The sequence below is a fragment of the Eschrichtius robustus genome, chromosome 18, assembly GCF_028021215.1.
Source record: "Eschrichtius robustus isolate mEscRob2 chromosome 18, mEscRob2.pri, whole genome shotgun sequence".
NCBI lineage: Eukaryota > Metazoa > Chordata > Mammalia > Artiodactyla > Eschrichtiidae > Eschrichtius > Eschrichtius robustus.
The window spans coordinates 14,253,556-14,276,369 of NC_090841.1; the positions used below are offsets into that span (position 1 = coordinate 14,253,556).

The 22,814-nt window shown below is 36.8% G+C and overlaps 1 protein-coding gene across 1 annotated transcript; it reads left to right on the forward strand.

Moving 5' to 3' along the window:
- Positions 1-4,513: 4,513 nt before the first annotated feature.
- Positions 4,514-15,176, forward strand: UFM1 (ubiquitin fold modifier 1). Its single transcript, XM_068526796.1, has 6 exons — positions 4,514-4,616; positions 4,692-4,748; positions 8,386-8,443; positions 11,817-11,856; positions 13,359-13,391; positions 14,765-15,176. Coding segments are annotated over exons 1-6 (258 nt in total). The 5' UTR covers positions 4,514-4,614; the 3' UTR covers positions 14,833-15,176.
- The last annotated feature ends 7,638 nt before the right edge of the window (positions 15,177-22,814 follow it).

Sequence of the window (22,814 nt, forward strand, 5' to 3'; positions counted from 1 at the left end):
TGTGTCTTAACTTCCTTATTTGTGAAATAAGGATAATAATATTTCCTACCTCAAAGAATTGTTTGCTACTAGTTAAGGATATGACTTAGATCCTTAACCTCTTGAAGTGATTAAAACCCAGTTTTTATTATTAATTTCTTTATTTTTGGCGGTGTTGGGTCTTAGTTTCTGTGCGAGGGCTTTCTCTAGTTGCGGCAAGCGGGGGCCACTCTTCATCGCGGTGCGCGGGCCTCTCACTGTCGCGGCCTCTCTTGTTGCGGAGCACAGGCTCCAGACGCGCAGGCTCAGTAGTTGTGGCTCCCGGGCCCAGTTGCTCCGCGGCATGTGGGATCTTCCCAGACCAGGGCTCGAACCCGCGTCCCCTGCATTGGCAGGCAGACTCTCAACCACTGCGCCACCAGGGAAGCCCCAAAACCCAGTTTTCAATATCAGATATCTGAGTTCAATCTCCTTTCAGCCACTTACTTAAACTTAGGATAAGCTATTTAATTTATCTGTGCTACTTTCCTCTCCTGAAAATAGAGTATTACTAGTACTGACCTCATAGAGCTACTGGAAGGATAAAAATGAGTAAATATGTATGTAAAAGAAACACAATCTTGTGGCTGGAATAAATCTGTGAGAGGTGACTTTAATTTTTCCAACAAGTATATTCCCATTAAACAAATAATTCACATAGTATTTAGAGAGAAAATTTAATTATGCAGGACTGGTAAATTCCTACTTCATACAATTTAAAATGCTTTTTTGTAATAAAGGTATTTTATAATTTCTGTATTTAAAATATTGCAAATTTTGTGATTAAGTCTCACATCTATAAGGCTTATAGTCAAACAATGACCTTTCTAGAAAACCCTTGTTCATTTTATTTTCCTTTCTTTTCTCATTAAATTTCAGGAAATATTTGGGAAGGGTATGTAATCATAATAATCAGAGGCAGCACATTTTAAGCTGTTTCACCTCTAAGACCATTGCCTGGCCTTGCTAGGCTCTAATCTTACCTATATTTCTTTGTTCTCGGGCGTACAAGGATGTAAACACTCCCTACCCTTAGAGTAGTTACCTTAGGATCAACACAGCATTTACATATTTTCACATACTTCTGTCTACCAGATCATTCTCCTCTTTGCATAAGGCTTCTGTCATTGAATTATAACTTACAGCCAAGGTCTTTGAAAGTTTAAAGTCTATATTTTGTGATTCCACTTATACTAAATGCTTAACATAATACCCAGCACACAGTAAATCTTGATGAATTTTGAGCTATTATTATTATCATTGCCCCAATGATACCAAGGCCTGCTACAGGATTGCAGGGGGAAGAAAAATAACAGGAAAAAAATAACCAAATTAAACCTCTCTAAAAATATCCATTTATTATTAATTGGTCAGCCTACAATTTGTTTCCTGTAATATAAAGTGTTTGGAGTAGAAGACCCTAAGATTTATCCCAGTGTAAACCTTCCAGGATTAAAAGCCTTGACTATCAGGTGATTTTAGTCATAATTATAAATACGGTCAAATTAGGGTGAAAAAGTTAGAAAGACCAAAAAAAAAAAAAAATGGCCTCTAAATCTGACATGTTGGCCTTCCCTGGTGGTGCAGTGGTTAAGAATCTGCCTGCCAATGCAGGGGACACGGGTTCGAGCCCTGGTCTGGGAAAATCCCACATGCCACGGAGCAACTAAGCCTGCGCACCACAACTACTGAGCCGGTGCTCTAGAGCCTGAGAGCCACAACTACTGAGCCCGCGTGCCACAACTACTGAAGCCCGCGTGCTTAGAGCCTGTGCTCCGCAACGAGAGAAGCCACCGCACTGAGAAGCCTGAGCGCCGCAACGAAGAGTAGCCCCTGCTCACCACCGCAACTAGAGAAAGCCCGCGCGCAGCAATGAAGACCCAACGCAGCCAAAAGTAAATAAATAAAATAGATATATTTATTAAAAAATAAAAAAATAATAAATCTGACATGTTTTCTATTTTATTTAAACCTGGCTACAAAAATAACTGGTAAGAAGAATTTTATGACTCTGTTAGCAAATTTCTTTTGTCCTTAAGTAAATTTAATTTCCCTCCAATTCCTTTCTAATAATGAGAACTTTACATGCTTTTGCAAACAGAATATTGGCATGTTTCATTGACATTTAATGAGTTCTAATATGGGCACACTGTGCACGTCTACAATCATTTCTGCCTCTACATGACACTAATTGGGCCCCTTCCAAAGCACATTGTCCACTTATGCTGTTTGTTGTCTTAAAATGTTACATTTGCCAATAACCTCCTAACATCCAGAGTTTGCTTCTCTTTACAGTCGTTAAATATATTTCAACACTTTAACTTTTCAGTAAATAAGAAGGTCCTTCTTTTGTTAAAATATTTGCCAAATTTTGCTAAATGTCTTAGCAACGTTTAAAAAAAGAGTAAATATTGAGTATTCATGGATTCATTTACCATTTTTTATGCATAAAATAAACAGAAATTATGCTATGACTCTGAGGAGACAAACTTATGGGGGAGGAGAGTTAGAGGACTGAGGTGAGAAAGAATTCCAAACATTTAGGAACATGTATTTTTCAATGTCTTTTGGGAACACGATGTTTTTCCAGTGTGCTTTTTTTTTTTTAATTATTTATTTATTTTTGGCTGTGTTGGGTCTTCGTTTCTGTGTTAGGGCTTTCTCCAGTTGCAGCGAGCGGGGGCCACTCTTCACCGCGGTGCGCGGGCCTCTCACTGTCGCGGCCTCTCTTGTTGCGGAGCACAGGCTCCAGACGCGCAGGCTCAGTAGTTGTGGCTCCCGGGCCCAGTTGCTCCGCGGCATGTGGGATCCTCCCAGACCAGGGCTCGAACCCGTGTCCCCTGCATTGGCAGGCAGATTCTTAACCACTGCGCCACCAGGGAAGCCCTCCAGTGTACTTTTGATATAATATATTAACATATTTTCTGAAGAGGCAGCTAAATGTGAACTCAAGTCACACTGCCTGAGGTTGAATCCTGTCTTCACTATTTTTACATTCAATAAAAATGCTGATCAAAATATGTTTGTCTTTTCAGGATTTTGCCCCATGTTTTTATATGTGAGCAGAAACAAAACTATAAATATCAAGATGCAAATATTGTTTAAAAACATATGACGTGTATTCTTAGAAATAGAGACTGTATGTATGTACTCTCATTCTTCATTGCTGTTTGGCTAACAGACACCAGGTAGACACAATCAGTAGTTTTCTCCCTACTGCTATTCTCAAAAATCTTAGTCATACCAACAAAGCCCATAGTTTCAGCTATTAATGCTATAACTGTTGATCCCCAAATCTATCAATCGACATTTGCCTCCATCCCTCTACATATATGGCAAGACCTACATTTTTAAAAGTGAAGAAGACAATGACTGTCATGACAATATTGAGGGCTTACTTTCCCACAGTCAGAATCATCTCTCTCTGCATGGGGAGATACCACCATAGAAAAGTAGTCTGCTACAAAATTATGGCAAAGATGAAATTGGTTTTCAGCACTCCCACTACAGTTGCTTCCGTATTCTTCTCTTAGATATCTCCTCAAGAATCTAACGTAATATGCTAAATATTAACAATTTTTCTCTATTATATTAGTGTCTACGTGTTTCCCATTTTGTCTATTTATTGCAATGTTTCTTAAAGAGGGAATCACAGACATCGTAAGAGAATGTTTGTCTTCTAGACACAGATGCTTAGATTTGTAATAAAATTTAGAGGACATACAGTCGTCTTCCCTCACTATATAAGAACCTGTGACTATTAGATCCTAGAGGGTTGGCACCCACCTACCTTACTCATCCCGGCATAGCCAGCGTTTAGCTTTAGCGCCTGACACATAGAAAGGATTCAAATTTCTTATTAAGCTGAATAAATGTGACCGGTGATAGGCAACCTAGTTCCCTGGTTTAATCCTATTAGACCCACATAACAAACTATTGAAATCTGTTCACGGATTAATCTTCTCAACTGGACTCCTCAAGTGCAGGGATCTTGTCTTTCTCTCACCAGCTTGATACGTCCCTTAGCTGTTGAAATTAAAAACGTAAAAGAAAAAAATACGAGAAATCTACAAGATATAACATGATTAGGTTGCTGGACAGGCATAAAATACTAACATTAAAGCTAGGTGACGATTCCAACTTCTAGAGCGTCAATCGAGCTTCTCCGCGCTCAGGTTGCCTCGGCAACTTGGGAAAGCGCCCGCCTCCAGCCCGCTCTTCGCCCGCCTCCCAGGACCCTTACTTCCGCCCCAACCTGCAAGCTGGGCTCTGGAGTCCTGCTGTCTCTGCCTGTGCCTGTCTGCCTGACTGAAAATACAGAAGAAAATAACTGCAATTAGAAGAATATTCTTTCCAAACGATCCGCAATTTTGTTTCAGAGATATACATGCAAAAGCAGTAGCTATCTGTAACTTGTAGGCTCCGCCCAGCGTGAGCATCTGGGCCCTATTGTCAGGCAGTGCCTTGGACAACAGCAACCTTGGAGGACCCCAGCTTGCGGAGGGAGACGTGGGCCTAAGTGGGGCTAGACGCCGCAGAGGAAGTGGGCCTGCTGGACGGAGTTGGCGTGCGGTTTGTGTCCAGACCGGCTGCACCATGTAAGTGTTTGCTTTCCACTCGCCTCAGTCCCCGGTCCCGCTGCCCGACCTTAACTCTCCTTCTCTCTTCCTCAGGTCGAAGGTTTCCTTTAAGATCACACTGACGTCGGACCCGCGGCTGCCGTACAAAGTGTGAGTAGCTCGGTCGCGGGGGGGTAGGGGGGTCGCTCTGGGCCGGGCGATGTGAGCCTTCCCCGCAGGTTCCACACCAACGGTCCGCGTTCCTTTCCTCTCTCCCCGCAGCTTCCCACATCCCACTCGAACTGAGATATCCTATAAGTGTCAGCTTGCCCAGGCGCGGGGCTGTGCGGGTGTGTGTGATGGGAACGTTGCTGGTGATTTGCGATCTCTCTTTGGGGGGGGGGGGGTGATGGAGCGGGAGGAGGTGTGGACGGGGCTCTGGTGATTTGCTGGCATCCTTAAAACAGTCTCAATCTGCTCGTGATGAGACAGGCCTTTCGCCACTTTGACCAGCTGTTAGAGGAAGTAAGGGAAAGCTTCCCAGTCCAGGTTCCGAAATTACTAGAACAGTGAGCCTCCTGATACTCGTTGAGTGTGACTCACTCGATAGTTGGGCTTCACGAGGTAGAGAGATTACTCCCTCTCTCATCTTTGATTTCGCCCGTTACATTGGATTATTTTCATCAACGTGTAAGTTGGCTCTAGGAAAAAAGAATAAGAAGGAGGGAGGGAGAAAGATGAAGGAGTAGAGCACCATCGGCATCTACAAGAGTGCCTGGAACGTGGTACCAGTTCACTCAGTATGTGTTGACTGAGTGAATTTAGCAGCACACTTCTAGCTCAGTGTGTGTGTAGTTGTATGTATGTATAATTTGTGTACGGGTATGTGTATATAAAACAGACACAACACATGTATGGGTGTGTCAGGGTAATTATGTTTCCTATTCAAAGTAATGGTATCTAGTATTTGGGTACTAGTAACAGCAACTCGGAGATTTGTGGGAAAACATGCTTTAACTTTTTAAGGCCACTTTTCACTTGTCAGGCAGGTAAATACACACTTCGATAGAGAAATTTTCCTTGAGTTGCTAATAGTTGAATTCTAGAAAAGATGTTTCAGTCCTGGATTTATTCAGGGGGAATGTCCGAGTTTTTATTGTTTGTTTGTTTGTTTTACTTGTTGATAGATTCCCTGTTGGTATTGCTACTTGGTTATAGAAACGTTGAAATCAAACATTCTCTTTCATATGCAGGATGCGTTAAAAAGCACCTTTGACTCTTTCAGTCTAATTCCAGTCTTTCGAGTCTTACTTCCCACCTCTTCCCCCTCACCCCACCCCCGGCTCCTTACTACCACCATCACTTAATCAGAGTTTCAGCCATCCTGTTCCCAAATTGGCAAGTCTTTTTGGGTCCTCCCGGTCTGGCACACGTTCTCTTGTGTGCTTCTAATGTAGTTTCGTGACTACCACTTCCTGACAACATCCTTTAATGATCAAAATTTCACCTCTGAGACAATTTCTGTGATGATCTAGGGAGTTCATTTCACCCTTCCCTAGTGTCCTATAGAAACTTTGTTTTTATTCTTTATAATAACACTTGTCAAGTTATGCCCTAGTTCTGTTTATGTGAAATATTTATTAAAAAAAAACAAATTTTGCCAGTAATTTACTTTAAAAGTTCACTTTAATATGCAGGATAGTTCCTATTTTTTCAAAACACCAATATAATGGAAGCGTAAGTTTTACAAAATGATGTGACTGGCAAACACAAGAGCTTCAAACCTAGATAAGGTTTCTGGAGTTGCAGTAACTCCCAGTCCCTCGGCAATTTTCTGCCAATTAGAACATGCACCAAAATATGTTTTTATTTTCTGTTTTATTGGATTTTCTTTGGACAATCTCACCAATTTAATATGCAGATAGAAACTTATGTTAATGAATATCAACATGGCATTTAATTATATGATACAAGGACATTTCCAGTCTCTAGTCCAAAAGTGAATTGAAACCGCAGACTTTTAGAAGTTCTCCTCTAGAGCTTTAGGGCAGTGAGTCTCAGGTTCTAAACTATAAATAAACTACAGAAATACTTGCAAAGTACTGTTCCCAGCTTTGTAGACTTTCACATTGCCAGTTTATTAGATACTTTTTCATCAAATGGCTATCCTTTAGAATTTTGTTTTTCTCTCTTTTTATTCCATATAAAAAAGGAAAGGGTAAGTATTTTGACTCTAAACATTGTTTCATTTTATGTTCTTAAGAACTAAGCGCTTAGTCACAGAAGTTAGGCTGAAAAAACTAAGCTATATTACTCAGTGGTGGAAGTTATTTATTGAAGAATCTGTTTGGATGTAAATGACTTTCCTCATTTACAACACAACTATCAAAGGACCCACAGGGAGATAGTCCGATTAATTCAGTCCTCTCTAGAAGGCTTCCCAGGCAGACTTTTCTCTTGAAATGTCTTTGGGGCATACACCCTCCTCCCCTTGGGATGGTTGTCACACATTTTAGTTTTTCTTTCCTAAAGATGTTAAAATATTTACAGTTACATTTTTGTATTTTATAAATTATAAACCAAGTAGTTTAACACTTCCTTAAACCTGCCATTGTCAAAAATAGTATGAAGCATGATGTTATCTTCACTGATACAGATTATTCCCATTTGTTCTTAAATAATAAATTATATTGATGCAAAAAAAAAAAAAAGGAAAGGGAAAAAAATGACATCTATTTTCACTCTTTAGCAGTATTTGGGGGGAGTGGAATAGGGCAGCTGAGAAATCTATCAACACTTTCCTTACTGAAAGTCACTGTAATGTGCTGTGTCAGATATAATGATTTTTATATTCAGCAATACATCTGTAGACTAAGTGAGGGGATGGCACATACACCTGAGGGTGTTACATAGTAGTAGTTGGTATTAAGTCGTTAGAGAACAATACAGTGGTGACAAATAGAGAAGTTTCAAAGAGAAATGTTAGCTTTCCCTACTTTGAAAGAGGATCTGATTTTCTATCTTTAATCATAGTAATTTATTTTACATTAGGATTCTTATTTATCTTATTTTATTTTTTTAACTTATTTCTGTGTCTTTGAGTGCTTTCTTAAGGCATAATGTCAATTATTTTTTAATGTTTAAGTTGGAAAGTTGATGCGGATTGACTGTTTATTGGTGCTCTTTAATATACTTGCCACTGTACAGGTCAGTTAACAAAATCACACATCACTCTCCGAAATGTTTGTATTGAGTGAGCCCATTTTCAAATGACATAAAGGTGGAAAATCACTTAACATTTTGCCATAGTAAACATACTCATTTTCATCAACTTGGACTACTATTTTAGACTTGATGATTGAAAGTTCACAGAAGGCTTCGTGAAAAGACTTATGATCTGATGGTGCTTCCCAGGTAGCCTCTTCTTCTAATGAAAATGATCACATTCTTGCATGGGATGAACTGGAGGCGGCAGAGTATACTGAAGACTGAGGAGAGATTCAACTTTTTGAAATCCATCTCTAGAAACAAGAAGCAACCTACACGCTAGACCTGTTTGTATCAAAGTATGAAGCATGTACAAATCCACACCTATGTAGGTTATTCATTTTCAAGTGGAGCTGAGGGCACCATCTCAGCAATAAGGCTAATAATTGCTTTCTTTTTTCGTAGAGTTAATGAACATAGTGTGCAATCATAATAGCCAACCTCAGACTCAAAAGACAGCTTTGTCAATAGCCGAAATAAGTAACAAAGGACCTGAAAAAAAAAACTCAGCCTTTTAAAAGATTCTTTTTAATTCTTGCAGACTCAGTGTTCCTGAAAGTACACCTTTTACAGCAGTCTTAAAGTTTGCAGCAGAAGAAGTAAGTATAGAAATTGGAACAACCGGTAGAGAGTGCAGTTTAGTGACGTGTCTCAAAAATCTGCATGCATCCTGACCCACCACTGCCACATGGGTTCATTATTAGGTTTATGCTGTCAAAAACTTAAGCCTCACTTATAGATAAAAGTAGAGTGAAAGTTGAGACTCACCGATAAAAGAATGACTTAAACAAATTGACACATCTATTTAATGTAACCATTGAAAATTATAAGGAGAATTTTTATTGAAATTGAAAAGATAGTGATGATATGTCAATTTTTAAAAAAAACATTACATAACACTGTAATCTGTACGCCTGTGTTTTTACTAGCTTTGATTCTAGAAGTACAATTTTATTATATATTTATCTTATTTTTCAAATTTTCTCCATAAAGCATGTGGACTGTCAGTAAAATTTATTGTTTTTAAAAGTGTTTTTAAAGATATGTTTGGGTTTCTGTTTTTAAGAAATAAAATTTTTTCATCAGAATTTTTTATCAGAGGCATCTGTAAAGTAACTCTTTGGACTTGACAATTGGAAGAGAAACTTGGTCTGGTGGAAGTGACCTGAAAATGTGATTCGGGAGACTTAGCATTCCTCTTTTAACTGTGTCATTAATTATCTGTTTGACATGGGGCCAGCCCACGAATTTCTCTCTTCCTTAAATTTCTTAATGTGTAAAATGGGAATAGTTAATGCCTACCCTTCCTACCTGATTAAGTGATTTTGTGTAAAAATATAATAGCATTTACTAAAATTTTGTGAAGTTAAAGGTGCAGTGCAGGTACAGAGTAACCCAACTCAGAATATTTCATTCGAAATCTTACAAGTTTACAGTCACAGAAAAAAATTTAGTAATTAAATAAATAAGAAACCGGCTTAATCCGTAGTCCGGCCCTGTACTTAAGGAATTAATGGAAAATCAGCCAGCCCATTAGTGCTTCCGGCTCCTTATAAACAATTGTCAGGGACCACTGCCATCGTTCATCACTCATTCAGAGTTAAACTGAAAAGTGGTATTACTTGCTTTATTGTCAATTTTGATCTATCCTTCATGCAGAAAGAATAACTAAAAAGAGATGGGGAACAAATCTGAACACAGCATCATTACTTTTTGCTACACGGATCGCTTGGTTGAAATACTTGTTTGCGGCCTAGCAGGTTCCACAGATTCCAATTTAAGAAGTAGATCTCTTCAAGCTATAATTAATATTTATTATTAAATTTTGTAATTATTTTATAGTGTGTCCTTTTACAAGGCAAAGGCATTGTTGTGATCTGGGTCTTCTAGTAAAGCTTGTGAAAATCCTAACACACGTGCAACAGAAAATGAACAAACTTCACGCAACCACATGTATTGATTAAGGTTTTAGTGTACCTTTTAATTATAATGAATCACGAGTGTTACACACTTAGAAAGGATATAGCTTTAAGGCAGCAGTGAGAAGGCCTTTCACAAGATGACATTGTAGACTCTTCCAGGAAGAATAAGATTTGACTTAAGAAACCAGAAGTCTGTGGATATAAATCCCTAGTAAAATTCTCTTAATAAAAAATAAAATCCCCCAGCCTATGACTGGGAATTAATTTAACTAAAGAACGAGTTGTCAAAGCCTGAAAGAGCCTCTTAACATCCTAAATTATAAGACATATGGGATATGAGATAGAAATGAATGACAACTGAGGAACATAAAATGCACTTTGCATCTGGGAAAAAACGTGTCAGTACTGTAGAAAGAAGTGGTAGTTACTGTATGTACATCACTGGTAATGCTTCCCCACATGTCAGTTTAACCATTGCTGCTACATGCTGGAAAAGGAAGAAATTATGTCTGCAGTTGCTTTTGATTTTCAATGTCACAAAATATGTTACCACTAAGAAAACGCATAGCTTATCTTAAAATGGATATAACTAAGAATAACAAATAGAAACTTTGTCATATTCAAGTTTTAGAAATCTGAAATTGCCTATAATTAATTTAGGTTTTTTTTTTAATTTAGGTTTTTGATAAAATTTTAATAAGTATTACAACCTCTATAAAAACTTTTGAAGTATTTTTAAATTTATTAAAGTGCATTTTGAAGTTACTTTAAATTAGGTTTATTTAAAATTTTTAAAACTTTAAAAGGACATTTACACTTAAGAGTGTGCCATATGAACAGTAAAATTATTTGTTTTTTAAGTACATAAGCCTGTAACAAGTAATTGTTCTTATGCATAGTTAAGTTCTTATTTTAAAACTTGGTTGTTCAATTCATAAATTAAAATAAGCTTTTAGTTGTTTTTCTCAACTATGATACGTGACCACTATAAATACCGAGAGCAGCATTTCCCAGAGAGAGTGTTTTCCCCGGACCACCAGAACCACCAAAAAAAAAAAAAAAAACTATTAAAAACTGGGAGCAGTGGCCCAAAAGTATGGGAAACTCATTATTGACTGTTTTTTTGCCTGGAGTTAAATAAACTATATTAGCCTCATACTAAAGGATTTTGAAAAGACTAGTAGTTTAACTTAATGTTTTCCAAACTTATTTAATCACAAAACTCAACTATAATATTTATAAAGTTAGTCCATGGCATAGAAGTGCTTAATTAATATTTGTTGGAAGAATGAACTGTGAGGACATGAACACACTTTGACAAATACTGGTCTCGAGAGCATTAAGAGGAGAATTCTACCTTTTAGCTACCAATAAGTTCCATACCACATTTCATTGATTCAGAAAGCTCTTCTTTTTACATCTCAGTGGAGTCTTCCTGTCATGCTTGGCCATGTGGCAGTCACGTAATTGTCTAGCTGACATCACCTGCACCTACTTGTACTTAGAGGTATTTCCTGGTGGCATAATTGGACTGTTGCAGTCCCATGAGGTTTAAGTCAGCAAATCATTTAAGGAGAACTTGAGGAAGGAATATGAGCCTTGGTTGGCCTCCCGCTAAACACAAGAGAGCATTTGTTTGAACTTACTATTTCCACAAAGAAATTTGAGGAATATTCTAAGCAGTTGCTTTGCTTTTATTTTTGCTTATGCCTGAGCATTATATGACAAAAGTAAATCATATCTAAGCCTGAAAGAGTAAACATTGGGTCATAGATTCATTGACAGTGTTTTTCTTTTTTTTGTAGTGCATAAAAAAGGTGCATTTTACAATGTATTGGTGTCCTAGATACGATGAAATGCAGTATTTAGAGAACAGTGTTGTCCTTTAAAGATAAAGCAAGTTATAGTGTTCTTTGATGATGTTACTTATCCTAAAGATAAATCACATTTTAGAATTATAGAGTTGATTATATGTACCCCATCCTTGCTACCCATCTTTCATAGTTAATATTATATATATATGTATTTTTTATCTTTTACTCCCTTTTAGTTTAAAGTTCCTGCAGCAACAAGTGCAATTATTACCAATGGTAAGAATTCATTTTAAAACTATGTATTAACTTTGAGTTATAGAAATTGTTTAAAAGAAACCAAATTAGTTAAAATTGACTTAAATATAAAAGGCTAAAACTTATATCAAGATAAATGATATACTTAATTGTAAATATTAAATCAAAGTTATTGTTCATAATTGTCTCTTTTCAGTTTTTTTGTGCTTTTGTTATATAGTACAGCACTTTATAATATTTTGTGTCCTTATAACTTCATGACAAATTATTATTTAAAATAACTTGTCATTTTATTTAACAAGGGGTTTTTTGGGTTTTTTTTTAATAAGTTATATTGGTAAATGCTTTTAGAATATAGGAAGGTAAGCAGGAATGTACCTTTGCTATACCTTGTTATTGCTTTCCTGATAGAAAACAATTTCTTATAGACTGCAGTAATGAGGATTTTATCCAGTTAGATATATAAATTAAATTCTGAATATTGTAGGATTCTACTAATAATTAAGTTTAATGGAACTAGCCCTATGAGAAAATACTGAAACAAGATGACGAATAAAGATTGCAGGGAAGGCTTATTATCTTTCAAGAATACAAAGTAATATTCACAGGTACTGGTGAGTGGTTCGTTAGTAGTTAAGACAGACTAAAAGAAGGTAGCTTTTTTTTTTAATGTTTTATTTATTTTATTTATTTATTTTTGGCTGCATTGGGTCTTCGCTGCTGCACGTGGGCTTTCTCTAGTTGCTGTGCGTGGGCTTCTCATTGTGGTGGCTTTTCTTGTCGCGGAGCATGGGCTCTAGGTGCGCGGGCTTCAGTAGTTGTGGCGCGCGGGCTTAGCTGCTCCGTGGTATGTGGGATCTTCCCGGACCAGGGCTCGAACCTGTGTCCCCTGCATTGGCAGGCAGATTCTTAACCACTGCACCACCAGGGAAGCCCAAGAAGGTGGCTTTAATGTGCAGTAAGTAGTATGATTTAGTTTAGATATGACAGAATTTCTTATTCTGAAACATTCTGCATGCTGTCACATTGAAGTGTGTCTGTATTTAGATGAAAACTACCTTAACTTTTCTGGAAAGTTCTAAATTCACAAATGAATAGCTATTGGGAAAGTGCTTTGTAAACTTTTATCAAGTGTCAGTGGAACTTATATTACTACGTGGGCTCTCCAGCCTTAGGATTTGATGCCTCAGGGCAATATTAAATGATTAATGACATACCTAAGGTGTTTTGGCTTTATTTTTCACTGGATGTGGCAAAATAGTATAAAAACTATCTTCTTCGTAAAACTTACCAGGATCATTGTGTTGACAGATATTCTTGTCTAATACAGCAATATGTGTGAATACATAATAGTGAGAGATTTCAACAGATAACTCACCTGACAGATTGTCATTCGTGTTCTCAGTATAACTGTTTGGCTTATGCCTGTGTACACAGCAGCACTTTTTTGGCATAGTTCTTGTTACTATTAAAGCCTTTTAGCTTTAGAAATAACTTAGATGATTTTACAACTTATTTTCTAGATGGAATAGGAATAAATCCTGCACAGACTGCTGGTGAGTATCTATCTGAAATCCATGGAGGTGTGGTGAGGCTATATTTATCAATTGATACTGAATATTTAATTCATTCTCATTAGACTTGATAGAATTTAACAAAGGTGATAGTTGATTTTTAGGGATTGTATAGCAGTCTTTACCTATGTGTGTAAGTAATTTGTTTCTTTCTATGTATCAGTTATGTATGCTTTTGGCTACAAGAAAGAGAAAACCTGACCAATAAGCTTTAAAGGTATTTTAATACATGTAACAAAAAGTCTGAATATTGTGCTCTTACGGGAATAATGATCTTGAACTACGTCATAAGGTAGTTGTGAGGTAGTACATGTAAAGTGCTTAAAAGTTTGCATTATTTATAGTAAGCATTCAATAAGTGCTGGCTATTATTATTTTAAAGAAGTACAGTCATTTAAATTTCATGGGGCCTAGTCTACACTCAGAGTTTCAAGCTGTTAACATTATACAGTGCCAAATATCGATGTCCTAACAAGCAGGAAGGGTAAAAGTAAACTTTTTAACAGACAGTTGTATATTTGTGTTAGATGTACCTTCCTTAGTTTATAGTCTAATTATAATATTTTGAAATTAATCGTTTAGTATAATGTGACCTCAATCTTGAGAAGTAGTTATTTTTAAACTATTAATATTCTAAAGTACTTCTACAAAATTATATTGTCCTCCTAGGTCCTGGGCTTGAAATTTAGCCATACAGCAAATGAAGAGGAATTTTAAATAATTTCTTTTTACATAAATCAGTTGTTTTAAGTATATAATTTTATTAAATTAAAAAGGCTATTTTTTGAGAATCATGAGGCATTTTGTTGTATAGATGCCTTTAAACTTAGATTTAAAGGTTTTGCTTTTCCTACTCTAGAAATGCTTGGTAGTTATATTAATTTGAATTACTGCTTACTCTGACATGTTGCTTGTTGGATTACCCTATAAAATTGAATTGTGGGCATCACGAGGTGTGAAGAAAATCTCAGCAGGCAACACAGACCCAAAGTAGGTCAGGGTTTCTAAACTTCTGTCACTTGGGGTAGATTTAGATTTATTATTTTTCCTGCCCCTCAGTATTTTATTGTATATTAAAGTGAGTATTGATGGTTAAATTACCTTATGTTTTATTTGATGATTGGTTTTGGTAGTAGTTCTTTGGGTAGTGTTCTTATTTAAAATTTTCAAACATTTGTTGGGTTGTGAAGATGTGAGAGGAGTAGGAACAAGACTTAAGCCTGGACTCTGGTTCTAATGATCTTTGAGCTTTGTACCTACTTGACGCTCCTTTGTTTCTTTTACATAATAATTGTTGAAATGTTAAGATAGTGTGTCGTTTTTTAAATACCTAACTTTTTGTTTTGTTTGTATAGGAAATGTTTTTCTAAAGCACGGTTCAGAACTGCGAATAATTCCTAGAGATCGTGTCGGAAGTTGTTAATATCTGCTGCTTGGAACATAAAATCCCCTTCCAGAATAAATATTGGTATTGTTATTGTTGTAAAATTGGAATCAGGCATTTGAAATCCTATGAAGACACCAATAGTTGATGAAGTAATGAAAGGTGACTGTCTGTCCCTTCTTGTTATTCACGCTCTTCACGTGAAGAGGGGCGGCTTCTGCGTTGAGGGTGTCATCACCACGGAAGATCACATTACTACCTCACAGCACACACAGGTAGTTCATTGGGGGTAAATGGATTATCCAGCTGTGTCTTATAACTGGAGGATACTTCTGATCATTCTTTCTGAGAACATTTGGAAAATTAAAGTTTACTGAATCTTCCTGTTTGTCTTTGAGTTAAAAATGTAAAAAGATTTTCAATCCGTACGTGGTAGTTTGCTTGATAGCATCTGACCTGCAGACACAAAAATCGTTGAATTCTTCATTATATATCGTTTATGATAAAGGATCACATCAATGAATAACTATCTTTTTATCATTTAGCTTGTTTTGAAGTTTCAGACTTCTGGAGTTCTTATAAATTTTAATTTAAAAATCAAAGATCCAAAAATTGAATTTTCGATCTAGCCCATTACGTGTAACATTGGTATCCCATGCCAAAGAGTTTAATTGAGACTAAAGTAGAAGCATCAGCTGCTGAATTATGCATTCCTTTATTGATCTCTTTTTTAAAAAAACCTTTAAAACAGGAATCCTCAAGAAACCATCTTTTTGAGGGTAATATTTCTAAATAGTGTTCAGGGAGAAAGTATTGTTGTAAAGAGGATCTGACATTGACAACAGAGCTCAAGGAAATGCTAATTGAAATGCTCACTAATTCTACTTACTGAAGACCCAACATTTAAGGAAGTGTTAAGATTAGTTACTGGAGTGAATAAGAAGCTAGGAAAGGAAGATGGGGAAGCCCAGATGACCAGGCTTCTAGTAAGAAGGAAAGAGGGCTTCCCTGGTGGCGCAGTGGTTGAGAATCTGCCTGCCAATGCAGGGGACACGGGTTCGAGCCCTGGTCTGGGAAGATCCCACATGCCGCGGAGCAACTGGGCCCGTGAGCCACAGTTACTGAGCCTGCGCGTCTGGAGCCTGTGCTCCGCAACAAGAGAGGCCGCGACAGTGAGAGGCCCGCGCACCGCGATGAAGAGTGGCCCCTGCTTGCCACAACTTGAGAAAGCCCTCGCCCAGAAACGAAGACCCAACACAGCCATAAATAAATTAATTAATTAATTTAAAAAAAAAAAAAAAGGAAAGAAACAAAAATGAAGGGGAGCAGAAAGCTGTAACAGAGTGTCACAGAGAAGGCCAAACTGGATAGACAAAACTGCAGAGGCTATGTTGGGAAGAACTGAAAGGAAAATAAAATACTTGACATTGTTATAAGGAGCAGAAGGCAATCAGAGAAAGCAAAGCAGAGACCTTGTCAACATACAGAGTTCACAATTCCCCGTAGAGAATCTAAAGAATGACATGCATAAGGGAAGATTTCGTTTGACCTTAGAGAGGACATCAATATCTATGCACATCTTGAAAGGGGAAACGAAGGCTCGTAGTGATTGAGAACCAGTGCTTGACTTGCTGTATTCTAGATGGTAAGCTCTGGAGGCAGGCCTGGTGTCTGTCTTGCTCTTTCTAGGCCTGGAAATGTAGGCCTTCAATGAATATGTGTAGAATTATTCATGAATTAAGTATTTCTAAAACCAATTTTTATCTAAGTGTGCATAGGCTCTAGGTTCATTGGGAAAAAAATAATGGAACAGAATCAGTATCGGAAAAGTAATATTGGTTAAGTTTAAGGAAGTAACTAGATATTGTTCATATATTTGACAAATGAACAGCAGGATTCTGAATTGTAAGCGGAAAAAAAATTGTGCTGAGGTAGTATGTTGCTAATGTTTGGGGCATTTTTTATTTTTATAAACAAAGTCTGATGCTTCAAGACTCCTGGTCTTTAACAACATTAAGCCTCAGTTAACCAGAAATTTATGAATACCCAGTTTCTGAATTTTCTGTTTTATTTAGATTTCCCCCATTCCGTTTCTAGCACAAAATTCTGCCTAATTTGTTACATTAATAAGTTTTATGATGTCTTCTACCGTAATTTGTTTAATATTTTTGTTCTTTGGTTGGAAAATTGTATTGCAGTAAGGTCTTAAAAAATATTTTCTTAAAGAACTAGACATTTTGTTATTAAATAAATGTGATCTGTAACTTCTTTGTGCAGAATGTTTTGAAGTGTGGTATTTAGTTTAAATGCTTTATTGGTACTCTTGTGAAAATACATTTTCTTATACCATAAACCATATTGTCTACTCTTATTATTAGTGTTTAGTTAGCGTACCTGTTGAGCCAGTATATAACAAATGTAGCCAAAAAATAAAACAAAGGGCAAAAATGATTAATGGCTATAGGTCTTAGAAATGAATATATATTTCCAAATGCCGGTCCATTTGGAAAAAAATTCAAGTTACAGTGTCTATAGTAAGTGTTTAGGTTGGTGGGTCCTAAACCTGGGGTGATTATCAGAATCACCTCGGAAATTATAAATACAGATTTCTGGAAGCCACCCCTAAAGTTCTTACTCATTAAATCTGGAATGATGTATAAGAATTTCTGTTTATAAAAGCAGTCCTGATGATTTCTGCTTTGCAGCTCAGTTTGAGAATTAATGATAACTTTTCACTTCGTAGATGAACGAAATGCAGTGTAAGGGGTCAGAGTAATTAGAATATGTTCTAGAATCTTGGGAGTGTACATCCCACTGCTTGTTCCTCCGGTAGCTAAGTGCAGAGATGCTATAACAGTCTCACTCACTCACTTAGGAAGGTAGTAAAGCTTCCTTTTAAAGTGTTCCACGTCCAATAGTTTTTTGGATATTTTATTTCTTAAGATTAGTTATTCAAAAAAAAAGCCAGTGGGAAGAAAACTCGGTCCAATTTAAGCTCCCCGGTCCCCAAATTAAGACGTTAAAAATACCCACCATGTCTTTACCCAAAGACCTAGAAATATTTGTAACTTGAAAGCATTTATGTACTGTAATGGAGCACTTATAAATTAACTGACCAAATATTAGTGTTCCCAAGGCTATTTATAAAACTGCATATTACATATGTAAATCATATATATGTGTATGTATACATATATCTATTTTATGTATTTACCTATGGAATTAGTGGGTATATATACACATAATTTACATATGCAACTCATCTAAAAGAAATGTATTGCACAAATATGTATTGAATATGAATACACAGTTTCAATATGTATTGAACATCAAATATTTTGATATTTACTTTCACATGTCTCATTCTTCACAACAATGCCAAATTATTCCCATTTTACTGAAGAAGAAAGAGACTTAAAGAGGTTGAGATTTAAAATTTGACTGCTTGTTTGACTTTGGAACTCTCCATATCATACTGGGAGAATTTTTCAGTACCTTTTTCACAATATACTAGATCTATATTGAATTATAAATTTAAAAATATAAGAGAAATATGTCAGGCTTAAATTCTTATTTCAGAGTACCAAATATGTGTGTAATCATGAATGGCATTACTTACTAATGGTGTAAATATGGTATGATTGTAGGACATTAAGTAAAAACCAATCAGATAAAGGTAATTATGAGTCTGTTGCGACTCCATAGGGTGGCTTGGTGGGAGTGGGACTATGGCCCCGCGTTCATCAGCCCCATCAGACAATTTATGTTTTTTAACATTGTGTATCTTGCAGATGCAGCTACAAGATTAGTTCCCAAGTAACCTGCTCTTCCCACCAGACTCACCTATAAGCCCCTCCAATACAGAAATTCTGGAAGTACCCTCTGATAGTGCCGGGGATGGATAAATCACTATTTAAACCAGGCTGTTTAATTAAACCATTAATTGAAATAAACATTCTCAAAGAGCTCAATCTGTCCAAACTATTAGCCACATCTAACTACCTAAGCCAGGCATTTGAAACTCATTAGATTCTCGCCTTTATCTTGCCTTAGCAAACCAATCATAAAATTCGATTGATTCTGTTTACAGAATATAATCTCATAGCCATCTCCATGATCTAAAGCCCTCAGTTTCTCATATATGCTGTTATAAAAGCCTCTAGTCTCCATTTCCTTTTCCACACTTTTGTTGTAATGAGCTTTGTGACATGGAAATATCATGTAGTTCCACTGAACAAAATCCCACTGAACAAAAATCTGTACTTCTCATGACATCTGCGGCCCTTCATGAACTGGTCTTTGAACTGTCATCTGTTATTGCTACTCTTGTACACTTTCCTTCTCCAATTCACACTGCAGCTACACTGAACTACAAATAATATTTAGTATCTGATGTGCCATATTATGCCTCCATGCCTTTGCTTTCTCCATTTGCCTGCAAAGCCTCAGACTCATTCTTCAAGTTTAGAAGCCGTGGAGCCTTTGCTCACTCCTCCCAAGTAGAGTTAGGTGTTTAGCTCTCTAAGCACCCATTGCATTTTGTACATTCCTCCATTACAACAATTATTAAATACAGAATTATATTTGTCTCTGATTTAAACTATAAATTTTATAAAAGCATAAGGTCATGACTGAAACTGGATTTCCAAAATTGCCCTGCCCATATAGCAGGTACCCAGTAAGGACTTTATAATCAAAAGACTATGTAAAAGAATGAAAACTGAAAATTTCAACTGTGTGTCTCCTACCTGATAACTTCTTCAGTCAGAATATTTAATTAACCAATATACCCATATTTCCTCACCACTTCTTGTAGCAGGGATTTACCCTGTCTCAGAAACGAATTAATCATTCTTTTAAAAGTGTGAATCATTCTCCCATTTTTTGACAAATATATATTAATCATCAGCTGTATTATGAATATTGGTAAATACTGGAGATGAAATGTGATTAAGATTCATTCCTTTTTCTTGAGCTCTCAAAAATTTATACATTTCAAAACCAGCAAAATCTGCCAACTGAAGTGATTATATGGAAGGATATACTTCAAACCATTTTTTAATGGGCAGAGCACTGCTAGGAAATTTACATTATCTCATTTAAACCTTAATCTTCTTGTCACAAACTGCCATGTTCATTTCTTTACTGGGAGCCAAGATTTAAATTAATGTGTTCAAAGTCACAACAATGAGGTTGGCTCCTAGGTCAACCTTTAATGGGATTATTAAATCCACACCGCGTGTTGTGGCTTGTTGGCCATGATTTTTGCTAGAATTACATTGCAATATTTTCCAAAAAGGAAAAGGATACATCTGGGGAGGGCCTCATAGCTTGCTACTGACCATTTCTGTGATCTCACTTTGCTTGAAAAATTGAACACTCAATAATCTACACAGTTAAGACTCTTTTAGTAAAAATATATACGTTTATAACTACAAAGAGAATAATTGTGAACATTGGAAAAGTAGGTTTATGGCCCTGTTACCTGCTTTGCTATATAGGGGGTGTTGTGGAAATTCTGTCTGGATGCAAAACACTGGCCAAGGTTGGCAGACAAGCGCTGAGAGCCAGTTTTTTGGCATAAACCCATGATTTTCTGGCAAAACTCGTTAGCAATGTAAAAGCTGTTATTGAGAGCATATTGTGATGATACATCATGTCAATATTTGTTTGGCTGAGTAACACCGTGGATTTAATAATTCTTAAATGCACAATTTACGACTGCTGAGCTGCTTAAGGAAAAAAATTTCTATGTGATGTTTATCGTCAGTGCCACAAACATGTTGACGTTTTAAGTGGAGATGCTAGCTTCTGTGACTTTTTAAATAAGTGTGTTGGACAGATTAGGGATTTTAAAATTATCCTTAGGTATGCACATTATGTAGCAATAACACATAAGAGACAATGACTGAATAAATGAGTGAGTCGTAGAGGTCTTCATCCTTTATAACCTCTGCCATAAATCCGTATTACCTGATAGAAATTTTTTTTTAATTTAATTTTTTTATACAGCAGGTTCTTATTAGTTATCTATTTTATACATATTAGTGTATAAATGTCAGTCCCAATCTCCCAATTCATCCTACCACCACCACCCCACACCCGCCCCCCCACACCCACTTTCTTCCCTTGGTGCCCGTACGTTTGTTCTCTACATCTGTGTCTCTATTTCTGCCTTGCAAATGGTTCATCTGTACCGTTTTTCTAGATTCCACATATGTGCGTTAATATACAATATTTGTTTTTCTGACTTACTTCACTCTGTATGACAGTCTCTAGGTCCATCCACGTCTCTACACATAACCCAATTTCGTTCCTTTTTATGGCTGCCTAATATTCCATTGTATATATGTACCACATCTTCTTTACCTGCTAGACTGTTTTACTCAACATTTTCAGTTTTGGCATAGTGTTAGAAGATGCTGAAAAATACTTGTTGAATAAGTAAATTATTATTATTATTATTTTTGGTATGTGGGAGGGAAACACCTGGCACTTAAGAGCCTTAAACCTAAAGTCTTAGAAAGGAATAATCTCTATTGACTTCTTTCTTCCTGAAAAAGATAGCACACATGGACAACTGATATTTATTGAGCTTTTGTATCAGGCACTGTGTTTTATGTTTTACATTCTTATTTTTTATATATAAAGTTATTTATTTATTTATTTTTGGCTGCGTTGGGTCTTCGTTGCTGTGCATGGGCTTACTCTAGTTGCAGCGAGCGGGGGCTACTCTTTGTTGTGGTGCACGGGCTTCTCATTGCGGTGGCTTCTCATTGTGGAGCATGGGCTCTAGGCACTCAGGCTTCAGTAGTTGTGGCACATGGGCTTAGTTGCTCCGTGGCCTGTGGGATCTTCCTGGATCAGGGCGTGAACCCATGCCCCCTGCATTGGCAGGTGGATTCTTAACTGCTGCACCACCAGGGAAGTCCTTACATTCTTATTTAACCCTCATTATAGTCTATGAGATCAAGACTATTTTTTCACAAACTTTAGATTAAGAAGCTGGAATGTTCAAAGAGATTTCGTTATTTTTCTGAGGTTACACAACTAATAGGAAGCAATGGTATATGTAACTCAATCCCTTCCTAGGACGCCCCAGGAAGCACTACACAGCTGATTGGGGGCCTGGGAAGTTAGTCTAGTTCAAAGCCCAGAAAGCTGGTACCTCCCACTGTGCCGCCTTCTTTGGCCTCTTTCTCCACTTTATTCTTTGTTATTCATCCTGACCTCTCTCTAACCCTCCTATATATCTTAAAGCCAGTAAGAAAGGAGGGTGATATGAATAGAAGACTCTACAGTTACATCCATACTTCATGCTGCTTCATGTCTATCTCTATGTAATTCTTTCATTCCTTTATTCGGGCATTTATTTACCAAGGTACATAAAAAAGCAGGTACTACTCACTGCTTTTCAGAGTTAAGGTCCCTGCACTGAAGCTTGGAGAGCAGGGTGTGTTGGCCACAGTTTCTAAGTATTCCCACAATCTTTTGTAGGTCTCACTGGATGTTCTCATTCCTTGTTTAAGGACTGACAAACTCCATCACTTCTGCTTACTCACAGTTAGTCAAGGTATGGTGGGTATTTTGGGGTATGATTTGGCAAGAGAGAGATGGGTAAATTGATGTAGGTGTGTCTCAGGGGGTGTTCAGAAATCTGAAATTTAATTTGACACAACTGCTGTCCCAGCCGAGAAGCAGGAGGAAATCTGAAGTCAAGAACCCATTTGTTCAATGCTTCCTGGTGGGAACTAAAAAACCACATCAGGAAAATGCTTAAATAGGTTGAATATAGTGCAGGGTGGTATCAGTAAGGACAGATACAGATGTTGGCACATAATTTTGCTTTTTAGAAACTTCACTGAAAATAAACTATAAGTAAAATAAGTGTCTTCTTTCTGATCTTTCAACTGAAATTGTTCTTATAGTAAATATCTAGAGTAACACAGTTAATGTCAATGAAACAATATGATGTCTAAAGAAAGAAAGAGCAATTTTAAAGTGTAAACCTGCCCATTTTT

Coding starts and splice junctions, on each gene's coding strand:
- UFM1 (XM_068526796.1), top strand. Junction 4,749..8,385: donor CCGCGGCTGCCGTACAAAGT/GTGAGTAGCTCG, acceptor TAATTCTTGCAG/ACTCAGTGTTCCTGAAAGTA. Junction 13,392..14,764: donor AAATCCTGCACAGACTGCTG/GTGAGTATCTAT, acceptor TTGTTTGTATAG/GAAATGTTTTTCTAAAGCAC.